The 21,562-nt window shown below is 43.0% G+C and overlaps 1 protein-coding gene across 3 annotated transcripts in view; it reads right to left on the bottom strand.

The window, feature by feature from the left end:
* ankrd13b (ankyrin repeat domain 13B) overlaps nucleotides 1-21,562 on the bottom strand; it is a 35,738-nt gene that overhangs the window by 12,412 nt on the left and 1,764 nt on the right. For 2 of the 3 annotated variants that reach the window (XM_061828399.1, XM_061828401.1), the window contains exons 1-3: nucleotides 18,536-19,000; nucleotides 5,511-5,646; nucleotides 1,808-1,932 (exon numbers count right to left, since the gene is read on the bottom strand). In XM_061828399.1, coding sequence (XP_061684383.1) covers nucleotides 1,808-1,932; nucleotides 5,511-5,646; nucleotides 18,536-18,643 — 369 coding nt within the window. In that variant the 5' untranslated portion in view covers nucleotides 18,644-19,000. Of the gene's footprint in view, nucleotides 1-1,807; nucleotides 1,933-5,510; nucleotides 5,647-18,535; nucleotides 19,001-21,562 lie in introns of those variants that run through there. The other variant, XM_061828400.1, reaches the window with a different exon arrangement.

Here is a 21,562-nt window from a genome sequence, read left to right as displayed (position 1 = left end):
ACTGTATTTATTGCAACTTCAGTTGAGACTACACTACAAACGAGACCCACCTTGGTCGTATTTAGGGTTTAGAAAGGGAATTTTTACATTGTGAATAAATGAGTGAGTGAATGAATGAAAGTCTTCTTGTCGGACAGTGTTTGTGTGTTGTGAAGATTTGCGATTGTCATTGTTTTTTTTTTTTTACATTCCATCAAAATGCTCCAAACTTTTTTTTATCCATCCATTTTCTTAGCAGCTTATCCTCACGAGGGTCACAGGAGTGCCTATCCTAGCTGTCAACAGGCAGGAGGCGGGGTACACCATAAACTGGTTGCCAGCCAATTGCAGGGCACATCGGGACAAACCGCCACACTCAATCACACCTAGGGGCAATTTAGAGTCTCCAATTAATGCATGTTTTTTAAGGATGTGGGAGGAAACCAGAGTGCGCAGAGGAAACCCGGAGGAAACAGAGGAGAACATGCAAATTCCACACAGGCGGGGCCGGGAACGAACCTGGGACCTCAAAACTGTGAGGCCAAAACTTTACCAGCTGAGCGACCATGCTGCCACTTCTTTTTAATAATTTAACTATATCCAGTGTAAGAAATGTATTAGAATGCTGCAGTTTATGCTTGGTGTTGCCAGGAATCTTTAGAATTATGCATAAGAAGATAAGATGACATTTTCATGTCATTTTGTAAATCTAGGACTCATGGAAATCTAAATGTAGAAGCATCCATCTACCCATTTTCTGAGCTGCCTATCCTCACACGGGTCATGGGTGAAATACCAAACAAGCTAAAATCCATTTGCAAAACAAAGTTGGAAGACCTTTCTATTCTAAAACCTGAATGGGGCAGAATGCAAATTCTGGATCTCGCCCACTGAAACAACTGTTTCACTAAAATGATTGCTGGGGGAAAACAAACAACAACTGCGCATGAATCCAAATGCATTTTTTTAAATATTTGTATTACATCAGCTGAGTAAGCGTGACAAAAACTTGTTTCTAGGCAAGTGATTTGAGCACCTTTGACCATCAGCCATTGTGCAAGCAATGCAGCTAATCTACCCTAAATAACTTTCCCAAGACAATATTTCAGATTTGAACCCGTCTCCATTGTCAGGCCTGACCAAAACATCCCTTTAAGAAATCCTTACTGTAAACAAACTGTATCTGCACGTCTGCTTTGTGTTAAAAAGAAGAACAGCTAGCTCGGAAAGATGCCAGACAAAAGAAGAGCAGATGAACGGGGAGTTCGGAGCAGAGAAAGAAATCTGGTCTCTGCACAGAAATTTAGAGTGAATATTTCCTGATATTAATCCTAATTTGAATTGTGCTGTTTGTTTTTAATATCCTTGCTCAATTTTGAATGTAAACAGCTCTATAATATTAATGATGTAAATAAAGAAAAAATGTATCAATATAGAGAAAAACGTTTTTGACATATCAGCAAAAAAAAAAAAAATATATATATATATATATATATATATATATATTTACAGTAAGCGTGGGACCCAAACTGACTCCTGAGGGACTCCACGAGTAACGACCAAACAGATAGAGCAGCAGTTTTGGAGTTTAACAAATGGTTTCTGACTCCCCCAAAACATCATTCACTTCAAAAAGCAAAATGTGAAAATGGACGAAAATAAAGTCAATGTGGGAAAATCCAGATGAACAAGCATCAGTGAGTTTCATTCACGCATTTCATCTGAAGCCAAAGATGTCAAATAAAAATCCAACAACGTCACTTTTGATGCGCATTTGTAATTTTGATTGTAATTTTTATCAATCGTGATTGCTTGTGTGAAATCCCACTTGGCGCAGTCGCTCCAGCAGGACGGGGATGCCCGCCAGTCTCTTGGCTGTTCTCTGGTAGTCACGGTAACGCAGCACAAGGCGCACCAGCTCCGGGTCTCGAGTACTGACTGCCTCCTGAAGAACTGAGCCAGAGAGAGAGAAAATGAGAGACAGAGTGACAAAAACCAGCCAATCACTCAGGCCTCATCAAAAATTGATGCATGTGAGCAATTTAAGGCGGGAGCCACAAACCGAAGTAGGTCGAAGGAAAATCCAGTTTTGTCCATTTTTGACCCCCATTCATCAAGTCGTCGCTTTGCTACTCATCTTGCTCGAATAAAACTTCTCCGTTTCCTAGCTACGAGAGCTGGAGCTTTCGTTAACTTTGCATTTCGGGCTCGAGTCACTAAGCAGACTCAGCAACATTTTTGAGTGAGGAAAGAAGATGACGATGTCACTTTTTAACCACCGAATATACCGAAGAGTCTCTCAAAAGAGACAATCAACAAAGTATCATGGGAGTTGCGCTCTGTCATGGGATGAAATTTGCCTGTTGATCTCATTCAGAAATAAAAAATTAAATGACGAAGAATAACAATAAAGTTTTGACAAAGACGGACGGACGTGTAGATAGATAAATAGATAGGTTGGTAGAAATCAATAGGAATGCAGTGATGGAAATTAAGTAATAAAGGTTTTATACTCTTAATTTACTTGCAGCTTTGTGCTACCGCAAGGGAATCATAACAATAAAACTTACATAAAGAGAGCTGTTAAATAACAGCAGGTAGTCCGATGAAAAAAATTAAATTCTCTGCTGCATGTCGCATGAGCATTAGAACAGAAAAATCCCATTGGGGAGCCAGTAAGAAACATTTTCAAGGTTTATAAAATGACTGCAGGAACAAAAATGATATATATGTTGTGATTTTTTTAATAGAAAAAAATATCTTGCATGAGCTGTAAAATCATGCTCACGTCATCTCATATCATGGAGAAACAATTATGTTTTGTCACAAGTTGGTCTACTTAATCATGTGACAATGTCCCCTTTGAAAACCACAGGTTAAAGTGATGTCTAATGTAGAAAATATTTGCCAATGATCACTGATTTGCACATTTGTGTTTTTTTTCATTAACTCAAAGCAATTTACAAATGAAAAATCAAATCTTAATAGGTAGAAAGACAGTAGTGTAACAGAGACGCAAACAAAATCTCCCATAAAAGCGCCAATGAACTGAACTCATTGTCATGACTTTAAAAAAAATTATAAAATGAATTGCTCACATTCATGGATCATGTTTTGAGCTGATGATTGCCAATAAAAGGGTAAATTCCCCAAATTGGGTCTTGACAAAGGCACACAGGCCGAAACTGGGTCAGTACATTAGCCGCACATGAATGACGTCAAAGACTTAAACGATGCTTTGTTTTGCTTTGACTAGTGGACATCATCCACCAATTAACCTCAACTCGCCTTTCACCAGATTAGAATTGATTTTTTAAAAATCTATTTAAGGGTCAAAACATATTCCAGCCATAAATGGGGTGATTAGGGTGAAAAGTGAGATTAAAATTATGGGCGCAAAATACTGTATGCTGTTGTTTGCTGGTGTTTTCGATCTGACAACATCTTTCACTCTTTCCCAGGCGATCCATCCCAGGTTCACCAGACCTTGACCGGGTCGGGTCCCAGCAGAACCCACAAGTCAACCCTCTTCAACCGGAGCCAACTTGTGGCATTCCCTGCGGCTTCACTCGAATTGACGATGACTTTTCGTGGCTGCGTAAGCAACACCCAACTGAGAGATTTGCACAAGGTGAACATCCTGTCCTCGAAATCCTCTGCAGCCGATTTACTGTCTATGCGTTCTTAGAACTCACCTCTGGAGCAAACTCATTATATTAGTAAAATTGGGGTTTTCCTTTATTCAAAGTTTGGAAAAACATCACTATAAAAAAAAAGCATTATGAATTACTTTTACGTGCTACTGAGAAGCACATCCGCATTTTCTTTTAAAGGAAGGTTTTAGATGATCATGTGCTTTTAAAAGAAATTAATCTCTAAAAGAATAGTTGATGGAATAACACTTGAGATTTCAGCGCATTTTTGACATGGAGAAAGGGCCAAATAATATTGCAGTTCCAGTATTATTAACAATATTCCAATTATACAGTGAAGAAAATAAGTATTTGAACATTCTGCTATATTGCAATTTCTCCCACTTAGAAATCATGCATGTGTCAGAAATTTTCAGCGGAGCTGCAAATAAGTATTTGAAGACCTGAGAAAAAACAATGTTAATATTTGGTACAGTAGCCTTTGTTTGCAATTACAGAGGTCAAACGTTTCCTGTTGTTGTTCACCAGGTTTGCACACACTGCAGGAGGGATTTTGGCCCACTTCTCCACACAGATCTTCTCTAGATCAGACAGGTTTCAGGGCTGTCGCTGAGAAACACAGAGTTTCAGCTCCCTCCAAAGATTTTCTATTGGGTTTAGGTTTGGAGACTGGCTAGGCCACGCCAGAACCTTGATCTGCTTCATACGGAGCCACTCCTTGGTTTTCCTGGCTGTGTCCTCCGGGTCATTGTCATGTTGAAAGACCCAGCCACGACCCATCTTCAATGCTCTGACTGAGGGAAAGAGGTTGTTCCCCAAAATCTCACAATACATGGCGGTGGTCATCCTCTCCTTTTTACAGTCGTCATGTCCCATGTGCAGAAAAACACCCCAAAGCATGATGCAACCACGCCCATGCTTCACAGTAGGGATGGTGTTTTTGAGATGGAACTCATCATTCTTCTTCCTCCAAACACAGTTAGTCGGAAAAAAAAAAGTTTTCAAGTTCCATTTTGGTCTCATCTGACCACAAAACTTTCTCCCATGACTCCTCTGTATCAACCAATTTTACAAACTTAAGACGGGCCTTGACATGTGCTGGTTTAAGGAGGGGAATCTTCTGTGCCATGCAGAATTTCAGACCATGACGTCTTAGTGTATTAACAACAGTCACCTTGGAAACGGTGGTCTCAGCTCTTTTCAGGTCATTGAGCAAGTCCTGTCGTGTAGTCCTGTGCTGATTCCGCACCTTTCAAAGGATCATTGAGACCCCGCGGGGTGGTATCTTGCATGGGGCTCCACTCCGATTGAGGTTTAGCTTGTTCCATTTTCCAGTGATTGCTCCACCAACAGTGGACCTTTTTTCACCAATCTGCCTGCTTGGCACTTTCTCCGTAGCCCTTTCCAGCCATGTGGAGTTGTACAATTTTGTCTCTGGTGTCTTTGGACAGCTCTTATCTTAGGTCTTGGCCATGTTACAAGTTTGAGTCTTACTGATTGCACGGGGTGGACAGGTGTCTTTATGCAGCTAAGGACCTCACACAGGTGCATCTGATTCAGGATAATACATGGAGTGGAGGTCGACTTTCAAAGGCGGACTAACTGGTCTTTGAGGGTCAGAATTCTAGCTGATAGACATGTTTTCAAATACTTATTTGCAGCTGTATCACACAAATAAATTGTTAAAAAAATCATACATTGTGATTTCTGGATTTTTCTTTTTGGATTGTCTTTCTCACAGTGGACATGCACATACGGTGGAAATTTCAGACCCCTCCATGATTTTCAAGTGGGAGAACTTGCAATATAGCAGGGTGTTCAACTACTTATTTTCTTTACTGTCCCTGAAGCAGATAAATTAAAAACATGCACACTCACCAGTCCAGCCGTTGCGGTTCACCTTGCTGACGTCAGCTCCATGCTGCAGTAGAACTCTGGCGCAGTCCAGGTGGCCCAGTGTGACGGCCAGGTGGAGAGGAGTCCGACCCCGGGGGTCCAAAGACTCTAAATCGGTCTGGGTGGAGGAAGAAAAAAAAATAAGTAACAGAGAGATTATATCAGACTATATCTAGAATAAATGCATACTCGTCTGCCTCGGAAGGTGGGAGAGAATGTACCGGAAAGATAAAAATAAACATCAACGAGGAGAGAGGTGGACAGGGAGCTGGTGACAGGGGATAATTGAACCGTCTGCACACTAATGACGATGCGCCATCTTATTTACTTATCTTATTTACAACTCAATTTTCTTAAAACAAAAAAAAAAGTGTCGAGTTGCCATATTTAGCATGTCAGTCAACAGCTCATGTCATCCTTCATTCGCAAATGTCCGCGTTTAAAGAGGTCTTTCAAAATCTATATTTACAACAGAAGACACGTTCGGTACTGAGCAGAGTTTAAAAAAAATGTCTCAGTAATAAATATATCACAAGCAGAGCTTGAGGGAATAATGATTCAAGAGCGTGACGAAATGCAATTTCTGTCACTGACTCATTATAAGAGCACTATTTTCTTTCAGAAAATCTACAAATGAGTATAAATTGGTATGCTCTTAATATTTGGACCATTGTGGCATTTACAGTATGCACCACGCATTAACAAGCACTGACGCTCACTAAATGGGTGTGTTAATGACTCGGGATTTCAACTAGACCCCCATTTCATGTGATTTATTTTTCAAAGAAGGTCCCTCAAGGTTGATTAAAAAATATATATATTTTTCATGTGGAACTTCACCCCTGAGCTTATCAAAACACCTTTGTGATAAACTCCAACCCAGAATGTGAGCCAAAACTCGAACCTGTTCTGGATGAACAGAACTACAAAAAACCTCACTGGGGCGTTATGAAAGCCAACCCACAACAGGAGGGGACAACTTCCTATTTCCACCTTTTTATGTACTTCCACGATACTTTTGGCCATACGGCGCTTGTTGAGCGTCCAGTCTGCTCGTAAAGCTCGATGGAGAGCCGATCCGCTAACTTTCCCTCGATTCACAGAAGGCAACTGAAGAAAAACACACTTGCTTATGCTTGCACAAGCACAGGCGCGAGCGTCTTCATTTTGTGAGGAGATTTAACGAGTTGGCGGACGGTCAGAACAACTTCCCGAAGATTAGCTGGAGAGTAAAATCTTTGAACGGGGTTGAATTTATCTTCCTACGCAGAATCCAAGAAAGGTTAAACTGCCGAGCACGTGAAGACCTGAAAACGCAAAAAGCAGACATCTTGGCATCATGTCTTCAGTATGTCCCCACTCGTAAATCAGCACAGTAACCAATCCGTACTGTACGTTACAAAGTGAACAGTTGTACGTGTATAACTGACAAGACGTTGTATTTGTCTGACGTTTGCAGAGTTGCAAACATCCGGTGTGTACTTCTGCATTCAGTTTTCACCTTTCCAAGCGACAACTCCATCAGGGTTCATCTGCCAAACCGCGTACGACACAAATCATTGCTGTGGTGGTTTGTCGGCCCAGTTTCTCTCGGACGTGTTTGCGACCCCCATCGGCTCATCTGGAACCTGACGTCCGGCAATTCCCCAAACGCTGCGAGGACGCCAACAGATTTTATCCTCGCCCGTTTCAGGAACATCACATTCCAACGCCATCTGCTTGAAAATATTTTCTGCCGCTTATTCGGGGGTCCCGGGAGAGCCGCAGCCTGTCCCAGTTGACTTTGAGTAAGAGCTACAGGGTACACCCTGGACCGGTTAGCAGACAATCGCAACTTTTAGAGTAGAATTATTAATTCATGAAACGCCTGCTGTGTTGTGAGATGAATAAAGCGGCTTGTAAATGTACTTTTAATTGCTATGATGCAATATATACGCGCAATGAGAGGAGGAGAAATGCTCTGCTACTATCAGTCAAGGCTGGCATAATTGAGAACAGAAAATAAATGATCAAAACGTTGAACATTAGGCCAGCAAGACGTTGATATTGTGCCAGATTGGCAGCAGGTAAAGTGATGTTCATATGCTTTGTTTAACATAACTCGATAGCGTATCAATTTGCTCACGATATATTCGCTCTGCGCTTAAGAGGCCACCGCCGAGATGCTGCGAGAGATCAGTCGACTCTGGAAGGAGCACATGCGGACGGCGTGCTGCTGCGAGTGATGGAAAACAGGATGGCAGGGGGTAGGGGACGGGGGGGGGGCACAAAGTGGAGAATGAGGCGGGCTGAGAAGTGAGCTGAAGGAAAGAACAACAACAACTGAGAATCCCTCGGGTGCCGACGCCGACTGGGGAATAAGCAGAAGAACCGTCGTTGCGATGCAAGACAGGCGTCGCTTTGCTCGTGTGCGCTGTGCGACAACGGCGGCGTATGCAAATGAGGCCATTTTCCTGTGTCTTTTTTTTTGTTTGTTTGTATGTTTCTTTGTGTTTTTCACATCTCTCAAAGGACACTGCGGACATCATCTGGTTGCCTGAAAGTGACGAACCATCCGAGTCACAGCAAGCATTGTTCAGGACAAACTGTATCTTGTAAATCATAGAACAGTGGTTCTCCAACCTTGTAACCCAAGAACCACTTCAAAAAATACTTGGCACTCCAAGTATCACGTTGATGACCGACACTGAGATTGAACGTGATAGTGGAAGACAGAAGACAACATAAATCCATTGCTCTGATCATTCCGAGGAAGCCTGAAACCACGCACAAGTCACGGGTTGGTTGATTTAACTCATCCTGAGTGCGAAGGAAGTGGATGCACGCGGCCATTTTGCGGAAAATTGCTTGAAAGCTCGAGACGACAAAGCCGCAAAACTGCCTTGGGAGAGAGGCTAGCTCCGATGTCCAGATGGTTGAAAGACGTTTTTCAGAGGTGCTGTGGCGTGACTCCATCTTGGACTCGCTTCAAGTCAGCCCTGAGATGCTTGAAAAGCTCCAATATCGCATTTTTGTTGTTGTTGTGGTTTTTGTTTCTGGCATTTCACAGATCTTTACACGAGGAGAAACGTCCTCCCTGCCTCCGCTCATTTTACCAGCGCTACGCCGGCACCGCTGGTTTAAACCTGCACTTCAGTTCGATAAATCACATTGCGCGTGCCAAATGTATTTATTTTGCTGGTGATCCTGGGTGAGCACATGGAGTAGAATAGATCAGCTTGCACCAGCAAAACTTGCAGTAAATCAGGCACTTAGCGTCTCACAGGCAACTGGTCATCCAATGTCCTCCCTTTTCAAGCACTTTTTTTTAAATGTTGGTGATTACCAGTTTAAGCCCATTTTATAGCCGTACTCCATTTCAATTACTATGGATACCAGAGAGGGGAGGTCGAGGGCTGAGCTGGAGAGGAGCCCGAGGGGGGACGAAAATGAGTGGATGCTGGGAAAGGATAAACAGAAACGTGGGAAGGCGGGGGCAGATACTGCAAGTGCAATATATGTGTATTACAGAAAGTGGTTTTATGTAATGGAAAACAGGGCGAGGGCAGCGCGGTGGATGACTGGTTAGCGCGTCTGCCGCGTGGTCCTGTGATTGGAGCTTCGAAACTTGGCTCGAGATATTCCGTATGAAAGTTACGAATTCTCCACGTGCTAACACTGGTTTTCATATTAATTTATTTTCAGTGTTAAACAGATTCCTGAAACACAAATGGTTGTACTGTACATGAATCCTGCATTAATCATCTGTTGGACCGAGCAGGTTTGGCAAGGTAAAGTAAAACTCAGTCCTGAGGTCTTCAGATGAGATGTTATTCATTTTGAAAGGTCATTGCATTGTCGTTTATTTGCGCTGCTTGCCACAATACAGTACGGGACATCTTTTCATGGACATGTACCATATTTTCCGCATTATAAGGTACACCTAAAATCCTTGAATTTTCTCAAAAGCCATCGTGCGCCTTATAATTCGGTGCGCCTTATATATGGATCAATATTGACCCTTGAGTGCAGCTCCATCTAACGGATGCAAAACGTACCTCCAGCCTCTACTATAGCGTCTATTCTATGCGCCTTATATATGAAAAAAGTTTTAAAATGGGCCATTCACTGAAGGTGCGCCTAATACGGTACATGCACGCTCAATATGACGTGGGTAGGGGTTGAAAAGTGACCAACATATTGTATAAACTGATCTCTACATTAAAGGCTGTCATGAGCCGGGCTGGACCATGGCCAAGAGGGGCGTGGCCACTTTCCTGGGCGGGGACACCTGTCACTGTGTATTTAAGTTGGAGTTTTGGTCACTGGCATTTGCCAGTTCGTTGTACTTTGTGCCCTGAGTTTGTGAGTTGCATTCACTGACAGTAGGAATCTCCACCACCGAAAATAGTGCAGTGCTCAGCTATCCTCGTCACAGTGCTTCTGTGCCACCTCAGCTTGAATAAAACTACGCCTGACATTATGTCCTCGTCTTGGAGTCCTGGATTTGTGTCCAGGCCCGCTCTGGAGGTTTGTGACAAAGGCTGATTATTTGTGTATGATAGGTGTCAAACTTTTGTAGTTTTGGATTCCCTCAGGGGCGGCACGATGGTTCAGTTGGAAAGCGTTACCGTCACAGTTCTGAGGTCCCGGGTTCAATCCCAGCCTTCCCTCTGTAGAGTTTGCATGTTCTCCCCGTTCCTGTGTGAGTTTCCTCCGGGAGCTCCAATTTCCTCCCACATCCCAAAAACCTGCAACATTAATTGTACACTCTGAATTACCCCTAAATGTGATTGTAAGTGTGGCTGTCTGTCTCGATGTGCTCTGTGATTGGCTCGCAACTAGTTCAGGGTGTAGCCCGCCTCCTGCCCATTGACAACTGGATAGGCTCCAGCACTCCCCGCGACCCTTGTGAGGATAAGCGGGTAAGAAGATGGATGGATTCCCTCAGAGGGCCATTATGAATGTGACGCCATGAAAATCCTTCGCGTCATCATATTTACACATGAAATTTACGAATAGAATCAGAAATCAAGCGTAATCAGTTTTCCAACTATTTTTCAATTTTGGTACCAATATCTCAACTTTATCATTTATAACAGGAAAATTGGAAATTTTGTTGCAGATTTTAACAAAAATCATGGAAGTTAATGCACATGATTTGCCTTCGCGGGTCAAATAAAATCATGCAGCGGGTCGGATATGACCCCCGCGCCTTGAGTTTGACACCTGCAGTGTAGGAGATACTCATTTTTGCGGTAATACATATTGTGAAACGGAAGCCGCCAATATAACTGTCACCGTGACGGTTGATTAGTTCCTACCGCACCAATGTTGTACTTCTCTACTTCTTATTTTTTCTCGTCCCTCCTCCTTCCGCTCTCAGCGGTGAGCGCCGAGACTGCATTATTGATACGCATTTCTAGCTACGGCATCTGCTCCTTCTCTCACACCGCGACGCGGCCCCCTTCCCACTCACTGCGTTCGGGGCCCGATGCAGCTTGGCAGGTACTTAGGCCAACATCAATCTTTCATTCACTCACACACAAAAAAGGAAGTGCATATACCCACTAGGTCATTTTCCCAAAATGTTGCACATGGCCCATATGGGAGCAGGGAGGAGTGACGGAAAGCAGAGGACCAAAATGAGTTTGACTTTCGCCAACACAAATCCTTGACCGACCACCACAAAACACCGATTTATCCCGCCGACACGGGCAAGGGCAACAAAGGCGGGACAGTAACTCAAAGAACGGAAGTGACGAAATATCCCAGCCGAGATTCAGACGTAATCGGGAGCTGCAGGTTGGAGAGCCGGAAATTAAAAACAAAATATGCTGAACCTCCGAGTACAAACGCTGACCTACATTTCAGAATATGTTGCGTTTTGATGTTTTGCTGCAATTTATTCACTGTCAGCGCTAATCCGCATGCAAGGCGGATGCGACAATAGAGGAAAATGCTTCCCAAAAAAAAAAAGATGATGGACCTGTCAAAATAATCCAACGATATCGGAATGTCAGTGATGCTTATCTGAAGGTACACGACAAGTGGGATACTGCCACCACCGTTGTCTAGCCGTACCAATGAACCAACATTTAACAAACTCACAGTACATACACTAATTATATAATCTTTATTGCTACAGAAAGAAAGTAGAACTGTCCTGAATTGTAGTGAACACTGTTTGTGATATTTTCAGCCTCCAGATGTACTCCATCCATCCATTTTCTTAGCCGCTTATCCTCACAAGGGTCGCAGGAGTGATGGAGCCTATCCCAGCTGTCAACGGGCAGGAGCCGTGGTACACCCTGAACTGGCTGCCAGCCAATCGCAGGGCACATCGAGACAAAATACAGCCGCACTCACAATCACACCTAGGGGCAATTTAGAGTGTCCAATTCATGTTGCATGTGTATGGGAGGAAACCGGAGTGCCCGGAGAAAATCCACGCAGGCACCGGGAGAACATGCAAACTCCACACAGGCAAGGCCGGGATTGAACCCAGGACCTCAGAACTGTGAGACCAACGCTTTCCAGCTGACCCACCGTGCTGGCCAGTTGCAGTTCAACAACAGTAATTCATATTTTGTTGTATTACTACTTCTCTGACTGGCTATCAAGGTGTATGTAATATGAAGCTAGGGTTCAACAAAATGTGCTTTTGATTGCAGTTATAGTATTTCATAAGCATACTACTTTTGGCACAGTGAGTGAATGAACTGTTTACCTTGTCTATGTGGCAACATATCTCGTAATCATGTTGTGAATTGTGTCATAGTGTAAAAGTATTTCAGTCAAACTCAGGGTAAAATATGTTTGTGTATATATATATATATATATATATATATATATATATATATATATAATATATATATATATATATACTTTTTTATTTGCATTTTTCTCACAACATGGCCAAAAGAGTCTAGGTGAAAAAGAATCAGCAGAGTGTGTAATGCAGGACAGCTACACCCTAAAATTTATATGCCTGCCCGATGACAGCTGGGATGGGCTCCTCGTGAGGATCAGCGGCTCAGAAAATGGAAGGATGGAGGTATATATGTGCTGAAATCAAAGTTTTATCCCACATGTATGATAGTATACAGTACCTCTCCCACTTTGATTTTCACTTGCATCTTTTTTTTTTTTAAATCTACCACATCTTGTTTCAACTTTTTGTCTCTTTGCTTTTATCGTTCTCGCTCAATCTCGGGCTTGTTCTGTCTCCTTTTGTTCGACGCTTTCTGCAACTTAACTAAATCTGACCCCCAACTTTAGCTGCTTCACCTTTGTGGCTGCAATTCAGCCTTGGGTTTCATCACAGCAAGGAAAGTAAGAGGGCTGAGGGCGGTGTTGATCGATAGGGGAAGAAAGATGGTGACTGTCGGAGAAGAGGAAAGGGGAGGCCGGTCACAGGCAACATCTGAACAATAATTAATGGCGCTTTTCTCTACGGTCAGCTGATGAATCTTAAGCCCGGTTGGCATTAACGTCTCACAGGTTGAGCCCCGCTTCCATTAAGTAGACGTTTGCTTCAGTTTAGCACGCAAACCAATTTATTGCACACGAAACATGCAACATGTTTAAAGGTCAAGTGTCATGAAATGGATGATTTTTTAGTATGTTATTCATGAAAAAATGGCAGTCAGTATGGACCCATCTATTTTATTCACCACAAAACATGATTTTGACGTTTATGGCTATTTGTAACTCCCGCTATGAAAATTCTCTCGAGGGATTTGTTTTCGACAAGTCTCTCAAAACATAACAAAAGATCCGCGTACGTATGACAGGGGTGCTAAATGTGTCGATGAGCCCGTCGGATGGCTTCCACGTCGGGCTCGCTGGCGAAGGTTTCCGCGTCGTGCCTCGCGGACGAGCACGACTTCGGCCGGGCTGGCTCATACATACTGTCTGGGAGTCTGTTGTTAGTTAGAAGTGATCCGCATATCATCTAAATATGGCTAGAAACAATAGGGTAATATTGCCCTGGACACTTGACCCGGTTGTGAGATGTTCTCTTCTTCGAAAAGAGCTTCCGTGTCAGAAGGGGCGTGTTCGTCTCCCATAGTAGGGTCTACAGCGTGTTTTCCATGGCGAATGTCTGGGGCGACGTCATGGACAGTAGATGCAGCCAATATGGCGACCACTTGGATGTCGTACGACACTTCCGCAACTTTCCGCATGGATGATGCGCTCTCCGCTCATATTTATTTTTTCGTATGGACATTGAAGTGAATAATGTTATATGTATTTTTCATTTCAATATCTATTTTAGAATGTTTATAGGAATGACACTTGACCCTTAAGAAGAGTTAATTAACGGAACATATTGTCGATAACGGAAGGAAGTCTCTCTCAACCCTGGAGAGAAAGCCCCCCCCCAAAAAACAACTTTCCATACATTCAAGGTTTGTAAAGTAAACAATCTGATCCAAAATGTCGACTTTCTCTCGAGATAAATCATTCGTCTTTACTGTACTTTTGACGCTAGACGGTCTCTGCTCCGGATCAAGCCACCTCTCTCCTTCTGGCCATATTTGAGCCTCCTCATCTTCACTCTTTAAATGTTGCCCGCTGTTACTTTTCCTCCGCTTCTGCCAACTCTGTTATTTACACAGGAGATCACGACTGAAGATTCATCTCCGAGAACTTTCTTTTCTCTCCTCACCGCATCCTTCACATCGGGCTGCGCTCTCGCATCACCTTGGTACGCATCTCCAAGGTCTGTCGTTAATAACATCCTCGTTTTTTTTCGTAGCTAGAGCCCGTCGATGGAGCAATTTGTCACATAAATAACGTGCTTCGTCGTAAATACCGCGAAGTGATCAGACATTGGAAATGGCATTGCATTAGATTGTAATATACAGTACAGTGTACACCTTGCATTTAAACGCACCGGTTGAACTTTGAATCAATGCGGTTAAATTTACTGGCTACGCTACACACTGTCGTTCTAGGATTTTATCCAGCTAGCTTGCAAAGATACGCAGCAATCAATCAATGCCGAAAACCTCAACTAAACAAATAAGTCGAGTCGACTGTATTGGACTGTGCCTATGTGAATTGTCCTACTTACTGTCCTGGAAATGTGGCTACAGTCAATAAATACTTCTTACCGCGCTTGAAAGGCAGTATTTATAGATCACATGTTCGCAGAGGAACAAAAGGAAGAGAGGAACAGAGAAGGGGAAGTTTTTTGTTCTGCTTTCCTAGCTTTCTTCCTACCTCATCACACCTCGCTCTCATCTGACATATGATTTAGCAGGTTGACTACTGAGATTTACGATCCAAGACGATTTTTCTCAAGTGAATGTGACGTGAACAAAGAATAACTGAGTGTGTGTGTGCAAATGTGTGTGTTTAAATGGCCCATTTTCCGTCAGGATTAATTTTTTTTGTTTGTTTTAGCGCCGCTTTCGACACGACACATTTTTTACCTCATATTGTGGTACCTATGGAAAAACTCCACCGCGACAAAGATTCTATAACATTGGGACACTCGAGAAAATGTGCTTGATTACCAAGTAAAAAGGAGTACAGGGAGTTCTCGGTTTAAGACGGTCTCGACCGAAAACGTTTTGACTTTACGACACCCGAGTCTTGTCCGCCATTATGGCCCCAGCACCTTAGTGTTTCTGCTTCACTCATGCATATGGCTCATCTGTGTTTGTGAGCTAGAAGTTTATTTGCCCCCTTTTAGACATTAGAGCTAAAAAGAAGAAAGCTGGGTTGTTTTTTGTTTTGTTTTTTTGGACCCTGGAACCGAAGCTTAAAATCATAAAAAAAAAAAAAAAAACACGAGAAAGCATTAACACCGATGGACATGACGGACATAAAGATTTGGGCTTCCGTCGGATGACCATGGTAATTATTTTCAAGGACAAATCCCGTATTTTAGCCCACATGAAGGGTTTCGTCCCTGTGAGGGATACAATGATCATGAAGCAATCTTTTGTGAAGAATGAAAAAAAACACGAAGCAACGTTCTTCGATCGTTGACGAGATGGAAAGATGACTTACGTTATGGATCGAGGATCCGAATCATCGTAAGCTAAATATCAGTCTCATGTTCAGTAAGGGAAAAAGCACGGCGTATGAATTTCCGCTAGCAACGCCTCCCTGCACTTGCTTACTTAGCAATAGCTGAGCGCAGCCTGACTTCATTCTTCACCATCCCAGCCTCCCTTCCCTAAAAATAGTAAGTGAAGCATCTTGTATTTTTTTTCTTTAATGTATTTTAGTTTTTTTTATATGAAGCACCAACACCCATCCATTTCCTAGCCGCTTATCCTCACGAGGGTCACGGGAATTTTTAAGGCAGTCCCAGCGGTCGTCGCAAATTTTGACTTTAACGATGAAATCCGACCTAAGTCGAAATTTGATTTAAGTTGCTACTGTGGGAACAGGTCTCAGTTGTAGACTGAGGACTCCCTGCACTTATATAGGACAAAAAAATTGACCCGTCTTACTCCACAAACGAATGAGATTTGGATGAGGGAAGACACATCACAATTGACCGATTTTTTTGTTTCTTATTCATTTGTGGGTGTTTTCTGACGCTGGGCAGCAGACTCCTTTCCACAATGCCTGGATAGTCTTCAGATTCCAAAGTAACCTGCACATATTCAAGACATACAGCCCTAGAAGATAATGTATGCTCCTCTATTTTTCACAGTGGCCACAGTGTTGGTTTCTTTGTAAACTTGCTTTTTTTTTTTTTTTTAAACTTCTGTAAACACAAAACAGTTGTGACGAGCCAAAAAGGTTCGGAATTACTCCAACTTGCAAAGTAGGACAAAATCCTTTGCAATATTTGTTTTTCAGCTACAAAAAAAAAAAGCCACGCCTAGCCTGTATCTATTATTTATAAAGCGAAGTTTAATATAGGGCCGGTGTTAAAATTACAGTAGATAAGTACACACGTACTGGCAATATATGAAGCCGGAGCTTGGATTAAAAGTCTGTGTATCATATTTTGAGGTCCAATGTGCAAAACTATTACAGTATTTAGTGACGAGCAAAGTTTTGGATTTATGTGACAGAAAGCAAAGCAGGAACTCAATCTGCATTTATTTACACCCTTAAAAACCACAAGAATTCAGAAGTGCTGTTCACAGTCTAGCATGTACGGGTCGCGCTAATGCAGCTAAAAAATGTGTTTGTTCATTTATTGAGGGAATTTGAAGGTAAATGCAACATTGAAATGTTGCTCTTTTAGGTACTCATTTCAGGTCAGGTTTCAACAAGTTCAAGTTACTTCCACATAACAGCGCTTCCCTCTCGTGTCTTTGTTCGCGAGAGTTTACAGTATATTTATTCAGTGATTGTCATACGCTTTGGAAACCATTTGAAAAAGGATACACACTGATTGATCAATGCAAAATGAACAGATGGATGTTCTGACTGAGTCGATGCATTGATTTAAGCCCAAGAAAATAACGTTAGCGAAACGTGAATGTCTGGGCAGATTAATGTTGTTTTCTTCAGAATAATCGAAATGGATTTACATCGTAAATCACTGATGGGTTCAGTTCCCACCCAGTGACAGAGTCAGTTTGTTTGATTGTCTGAACTGGGGGCACGGTGGGTCAGCTGGTGAAGCATTGGCCTCACAGTTCTGAGGGCCCGGGTTCGATCCCGGCCCCGCCTGTCTGGGGATTGCATGTTCACACTGTGTCTCCGTGGGTTTCCTTCGAGCACTCCGGTTTCCTCCCACATCCCAAAAACATGCAACATGAATTGGACACTCTAAATTGCTCGTAGGTGTGATTGTGAGTGCGGCTGTTTGTCTCCATGTGCCTTGCGATAGGCTGGCAACCAGTTCAGGGTGTACCCCGCCTCCTGCCCGTTGAAAGCTGGGATAGACTCCAGCACTCCCCGCGACCCTCGTGAGGATAAGCGGCAAAGAAAATGGATGGATGGATGGATGGATGATTGTGCAAGTGGTTATAACGTATGGCCGGTCAGTGTCAGCAAATGTGTACCATAGCCACAGATTTTGATAGATTAACATCTACAATTGGTGAAATTTGATATGGGGATGGTTTTGGGGCACTTTGCTGAGAATTTCAGTTCGAATGGAAAGCTGCGTGTCTTTGTGTGGGTTCCTGGTGTACAGAATGTGGAGGCAAGTGTGTAAACGCGTGTACAAGTGTGGTGCCTTGAGACTCGTGCATGCACTCAATGTAAATGTAACCTGCAGAGCCTCCCTTATATAATGACACTGAATGCATTTTTTAAAAAAGATGCTGTACTCACATATGTGCTTTTAAATGTAAGTCACTCGCACGCAGCTATAGTTTATCCATTTTTGTCCCCCTATAGGTCAAACTGAAGCGGTCCATTCTAAACAACAAGTGGAAACACCTTTTTTATTCAATCATGAGGCTTGCACTCTTTAGAAAACCGACTATATTGACATTTTGTGATTTTCTCTGTGGTCCTCCCACATGCTACAGCGTCTGCTTTGTGTCACCCACTCACAACTGCTGGAAAGATGAAGATCGGGTTCGGAGTTGAGGAGGCTGCAATGTTGCTGCAAACATGCACGCACGCTGCATCATCATCATCATCATCATCAGACCATCAATAAAGCCCTCTGTTATTTGCATTTAGGATTCAATTTACAACTTCGTATGAATGACAAAACTGCTTGGTAGGTTTTAATCTAATAAATGCAACGTTCAATGTGGTGACTATACTGTGTATATATATATATATATATATATATATATATATATATATATATTTTTTTTTTTTTTTTTAATTCTAAAAACGATGAAAAAGAGCAAAGCATAATGAAGTGAAAAATATGGTTACAAGTGCCCTATCCTCACAACAATGACCTCCAATTATCGAGCAGCTCTTAAATGTAGTGCCCCGCGATGACACCGGCACCACCTTACAAATCTCCACCGGCCCTAGCGCGTGCACATAACACGCCCAACAGACGCCGCAAATCAAGACTACGGCGATGCATGTGCAGAATCCGAACTCGATGTGTTTTCCGAGGCTGCTCTCACCTGCTCGTCGGCTGTCAGCTCTTTTTCCAGCTGCCGGTGCTTGTTGTGCCACACCAGATAGTGGACAGGATAGCGACTCTTCTCCGGAGTTTTCTTAGCAGAAATCATCCTCGTTCATAGTTTGCCTCCTCCTGCCTCTTCGCTGTGGACGGTAAGGATACTTTATTATGATTATTATTAGTGATGCTCGCTATAAAATCAAGCTAATCCTCGTGTCTCTGTCGTCCATCTCGACACAGCAGAAGCGTGGCTCGCCCTGTGCTGCGTTAACGCCAGAACGCGCTGATAGCGGTCGCTTCGCTCCGTTCGTGAACAATTTTTTTTTTTTTTTTTTTTTTGGCCGAGGGGTCTTCTTCGCGTTTATTTCTTCACCTCTTTCCCCCTCCCCTCGTCTACTCGCCTCCCAGCCGACTGAGATGCGCCGACGGAGCCGCAAGCAAATGTGCTCGCCGCGCTCGGCCAATCCGCTCGCAGGGATGCTGCGATTGAACTTCTTATGTCTCAAAATAGGCTGGCGCAAATCACCAGCGAACGCTCGCAAGAGTGCCAAGGAGGGCAGACGGCAGACGAACGTGGCCGACGTGGAATGAGGAAAAAGCATCAAGCGGCGGAGTCGGCACGTCCTTATGCTTGGCTTGCTTTTATCAGCCGCCCACTTTCTGCGTGTATTGGCGATACTACTGTACTACTATTTAGTTATTTGTGATACTATTGTATTTATAAGCCAATCCATAATTAGCACATTTATGAATATAAATAAGTACACAGGATACAAACTAAAACGTAAACGCCCCCCCCCCCCCAAACAACACCAGAAAATTAATAAATCACAAAGCAGGCGATAATGATAACCCGTTCATTTTCATACCGCTATTCCTGTTGAGGGTCACATGGCGTGAGAGCCGATGACAAACCAGACTGTACTAACTGGAAACATGTACAAGCATTTAGTGTATCGCCAACTGGGAACTGGACCCACACACGGAAGTCAGGTGAATTAATACTGTACTTTAATTAGAATGAGTATTATTAATAATTAGTTAATTTAAAATTAAAGACCAAATTTGCGGTGAGCACGTGCGTCTTTCATTCAACAGGTTCCGAGTTTGAATTCTGCATTCCGCACATTCTCCTCGTTCCTGCGTAGGTTTTCGCCGCATACTCTTGCATCTTACAATGGCCTCACAGTTCTGAGGACTGGGGTTCAAATCCCGGCCACGCCTGTGTGGAGTTTGCATGTTCTCCCTGTGCCTGCGTGGGTTTTCCCCATGAGGCACTCCGGCTTCCTCCCACATCCTAAAAGCATGCATTCATTGGAGACTCGAAATTGCCCGTAGGTATGATCGTGACCTGCGGGTTGTCTATGTGCTGGAATGTGAGAGGTCGCTGGTAGTGTAAAATCAGAATCTCAATTTGAAACTTTGACATCAGGATGCACTGAAGTACAAAATGAAATTCATCTGCCATCCCTTGGAGTCACTGGCAGTGAACCGGCCTCAGTTTGCCACAACCTGTATGGGATTAACGCCACCTGACCCGGCCGGGCCTCATACGCCCCGACTGCACCAACGTATGCGGCTCCCTGTTTGAGATTCATAATCATGGTCGCCAGCACTGATCACGCCTCCCAGTTGTACTCATCAGAACTCGAGCTTCATCATCCTTGATTTCAGTGGAAATGCTTCTGAAGAAGTAGCCCTGCGACTGACCCATGGCGATAATACACGGCAGTGGCAACTGGAGTGTGGTAGAGCGCTGTCCTACTGCTCAGATATGTCACCTCGCATAAATGGCATATTCAAATACTGTAAGTGCATTTTAACATTTGTATATGTATTTTTAGACAAGAAATCTAACCCATAAAGGGACTGCGAGCCAACCAATGGCAGCCGCAGCACTGCCAACCTGCACAAATATATTAAAAAAATACAAACAGTAGAGATCGATTTATTGTGTGTTACAATACACTATATTTATAATTCAATATGAGGCTAGAAAGCAGTGTGGAGAGTCTCTGTTGCCAAAATGTAGGAGTGCAGTCAATGAATGGGGATTGACCATTGCCATTCGCCTCTCAAAATATCCACACTCTCTACTTTACCTAAGCCTTTTTTCTATCTTTTCGATAATCAGTTTCTTCATTGACAATTTTTTTTGGGGTGGTTAAACAAACAAAAAAACAGTACATTGTATGTGGAGGCTCAAAACCCAACACAGGCTTGCAATTTTTGTTTTTATTGTAGCACGAGCAGTAGATGTGTATTGAGTGTTGACTGAACTGTACCAAAGTAACATACAACGACACCATCAGTGACAATAACAAAAGACAGTTTGCCCATAAAAATCTGGCCCCCAGGCCTTGATTGTGACCTTTGAACTCAAGTGTGTTTTCCCTTGTTATCATGACCTGATCTGGCTCTTTTTTCTATTCAGTTCACAACATTTTTGAACAACAACATGATTTTCTTTTCGTCTTCCCATCTTACTGAGAGAGAAAAAAATCATTGCGTCAATAAAATAGATACTATTCTGTGTGGCTTAAAATGTAGATGCTATTTACAACAGGAATTCATTTTTGCTTCTTATATATATATATATATATATAATATATATATATATATATATATATATATATACACACACACACACACACACACACACACACACACACACACACACACACACACACACAGTGGATCAGCTGGTAAAGCGCTGGCCTCACAATTCTCAGGTCTGGGTTCAATCCCAGACCTGCCTGTGTGGAGTTTGCATGTTCTCTCCGTGTCTGCGTGGATTTCCTCCGGTTTCCTCCCACATTCCAAAAACATGCAAGATTAATTGGACACAATAAATTGTCTCTAGGTGTGATTGTGAGTGCGGCTGTTTGTCTCCATGTGCCCTGCAATTGGCTGGCAACCAGGGTGTACCCCACCTCCTGCCCGTTGACAGCTGGTATAGGCTCCAGCACTCCCCAAGACCCTCCTGAGGATAAGCGGCAAAGAAAATGGATGAATGGAGATATATATA

Source organism: Syngnathoides biaculeatus, chromosome 8 (assembly GCF_019802595.1).
Source record: "Syngnathoides biaculeatus isolate LvHL_M chromosome 8, ASM1980259v1, whole genome shotgun sequence".
In the NCBI taxonomy this organism is placed as follows: Eukaryota; Metazoa; Chordata; class Actinopteri; order Syngnathiformes; family Syngnathidae; genus Syngnathoides; species Syngnathoides biaculeatus.
The sequence above is the reverse complement of the archived record's forward strand: the minus strand, read 5'-3'. Positions and strand labels throughout refer to the sequence as shown.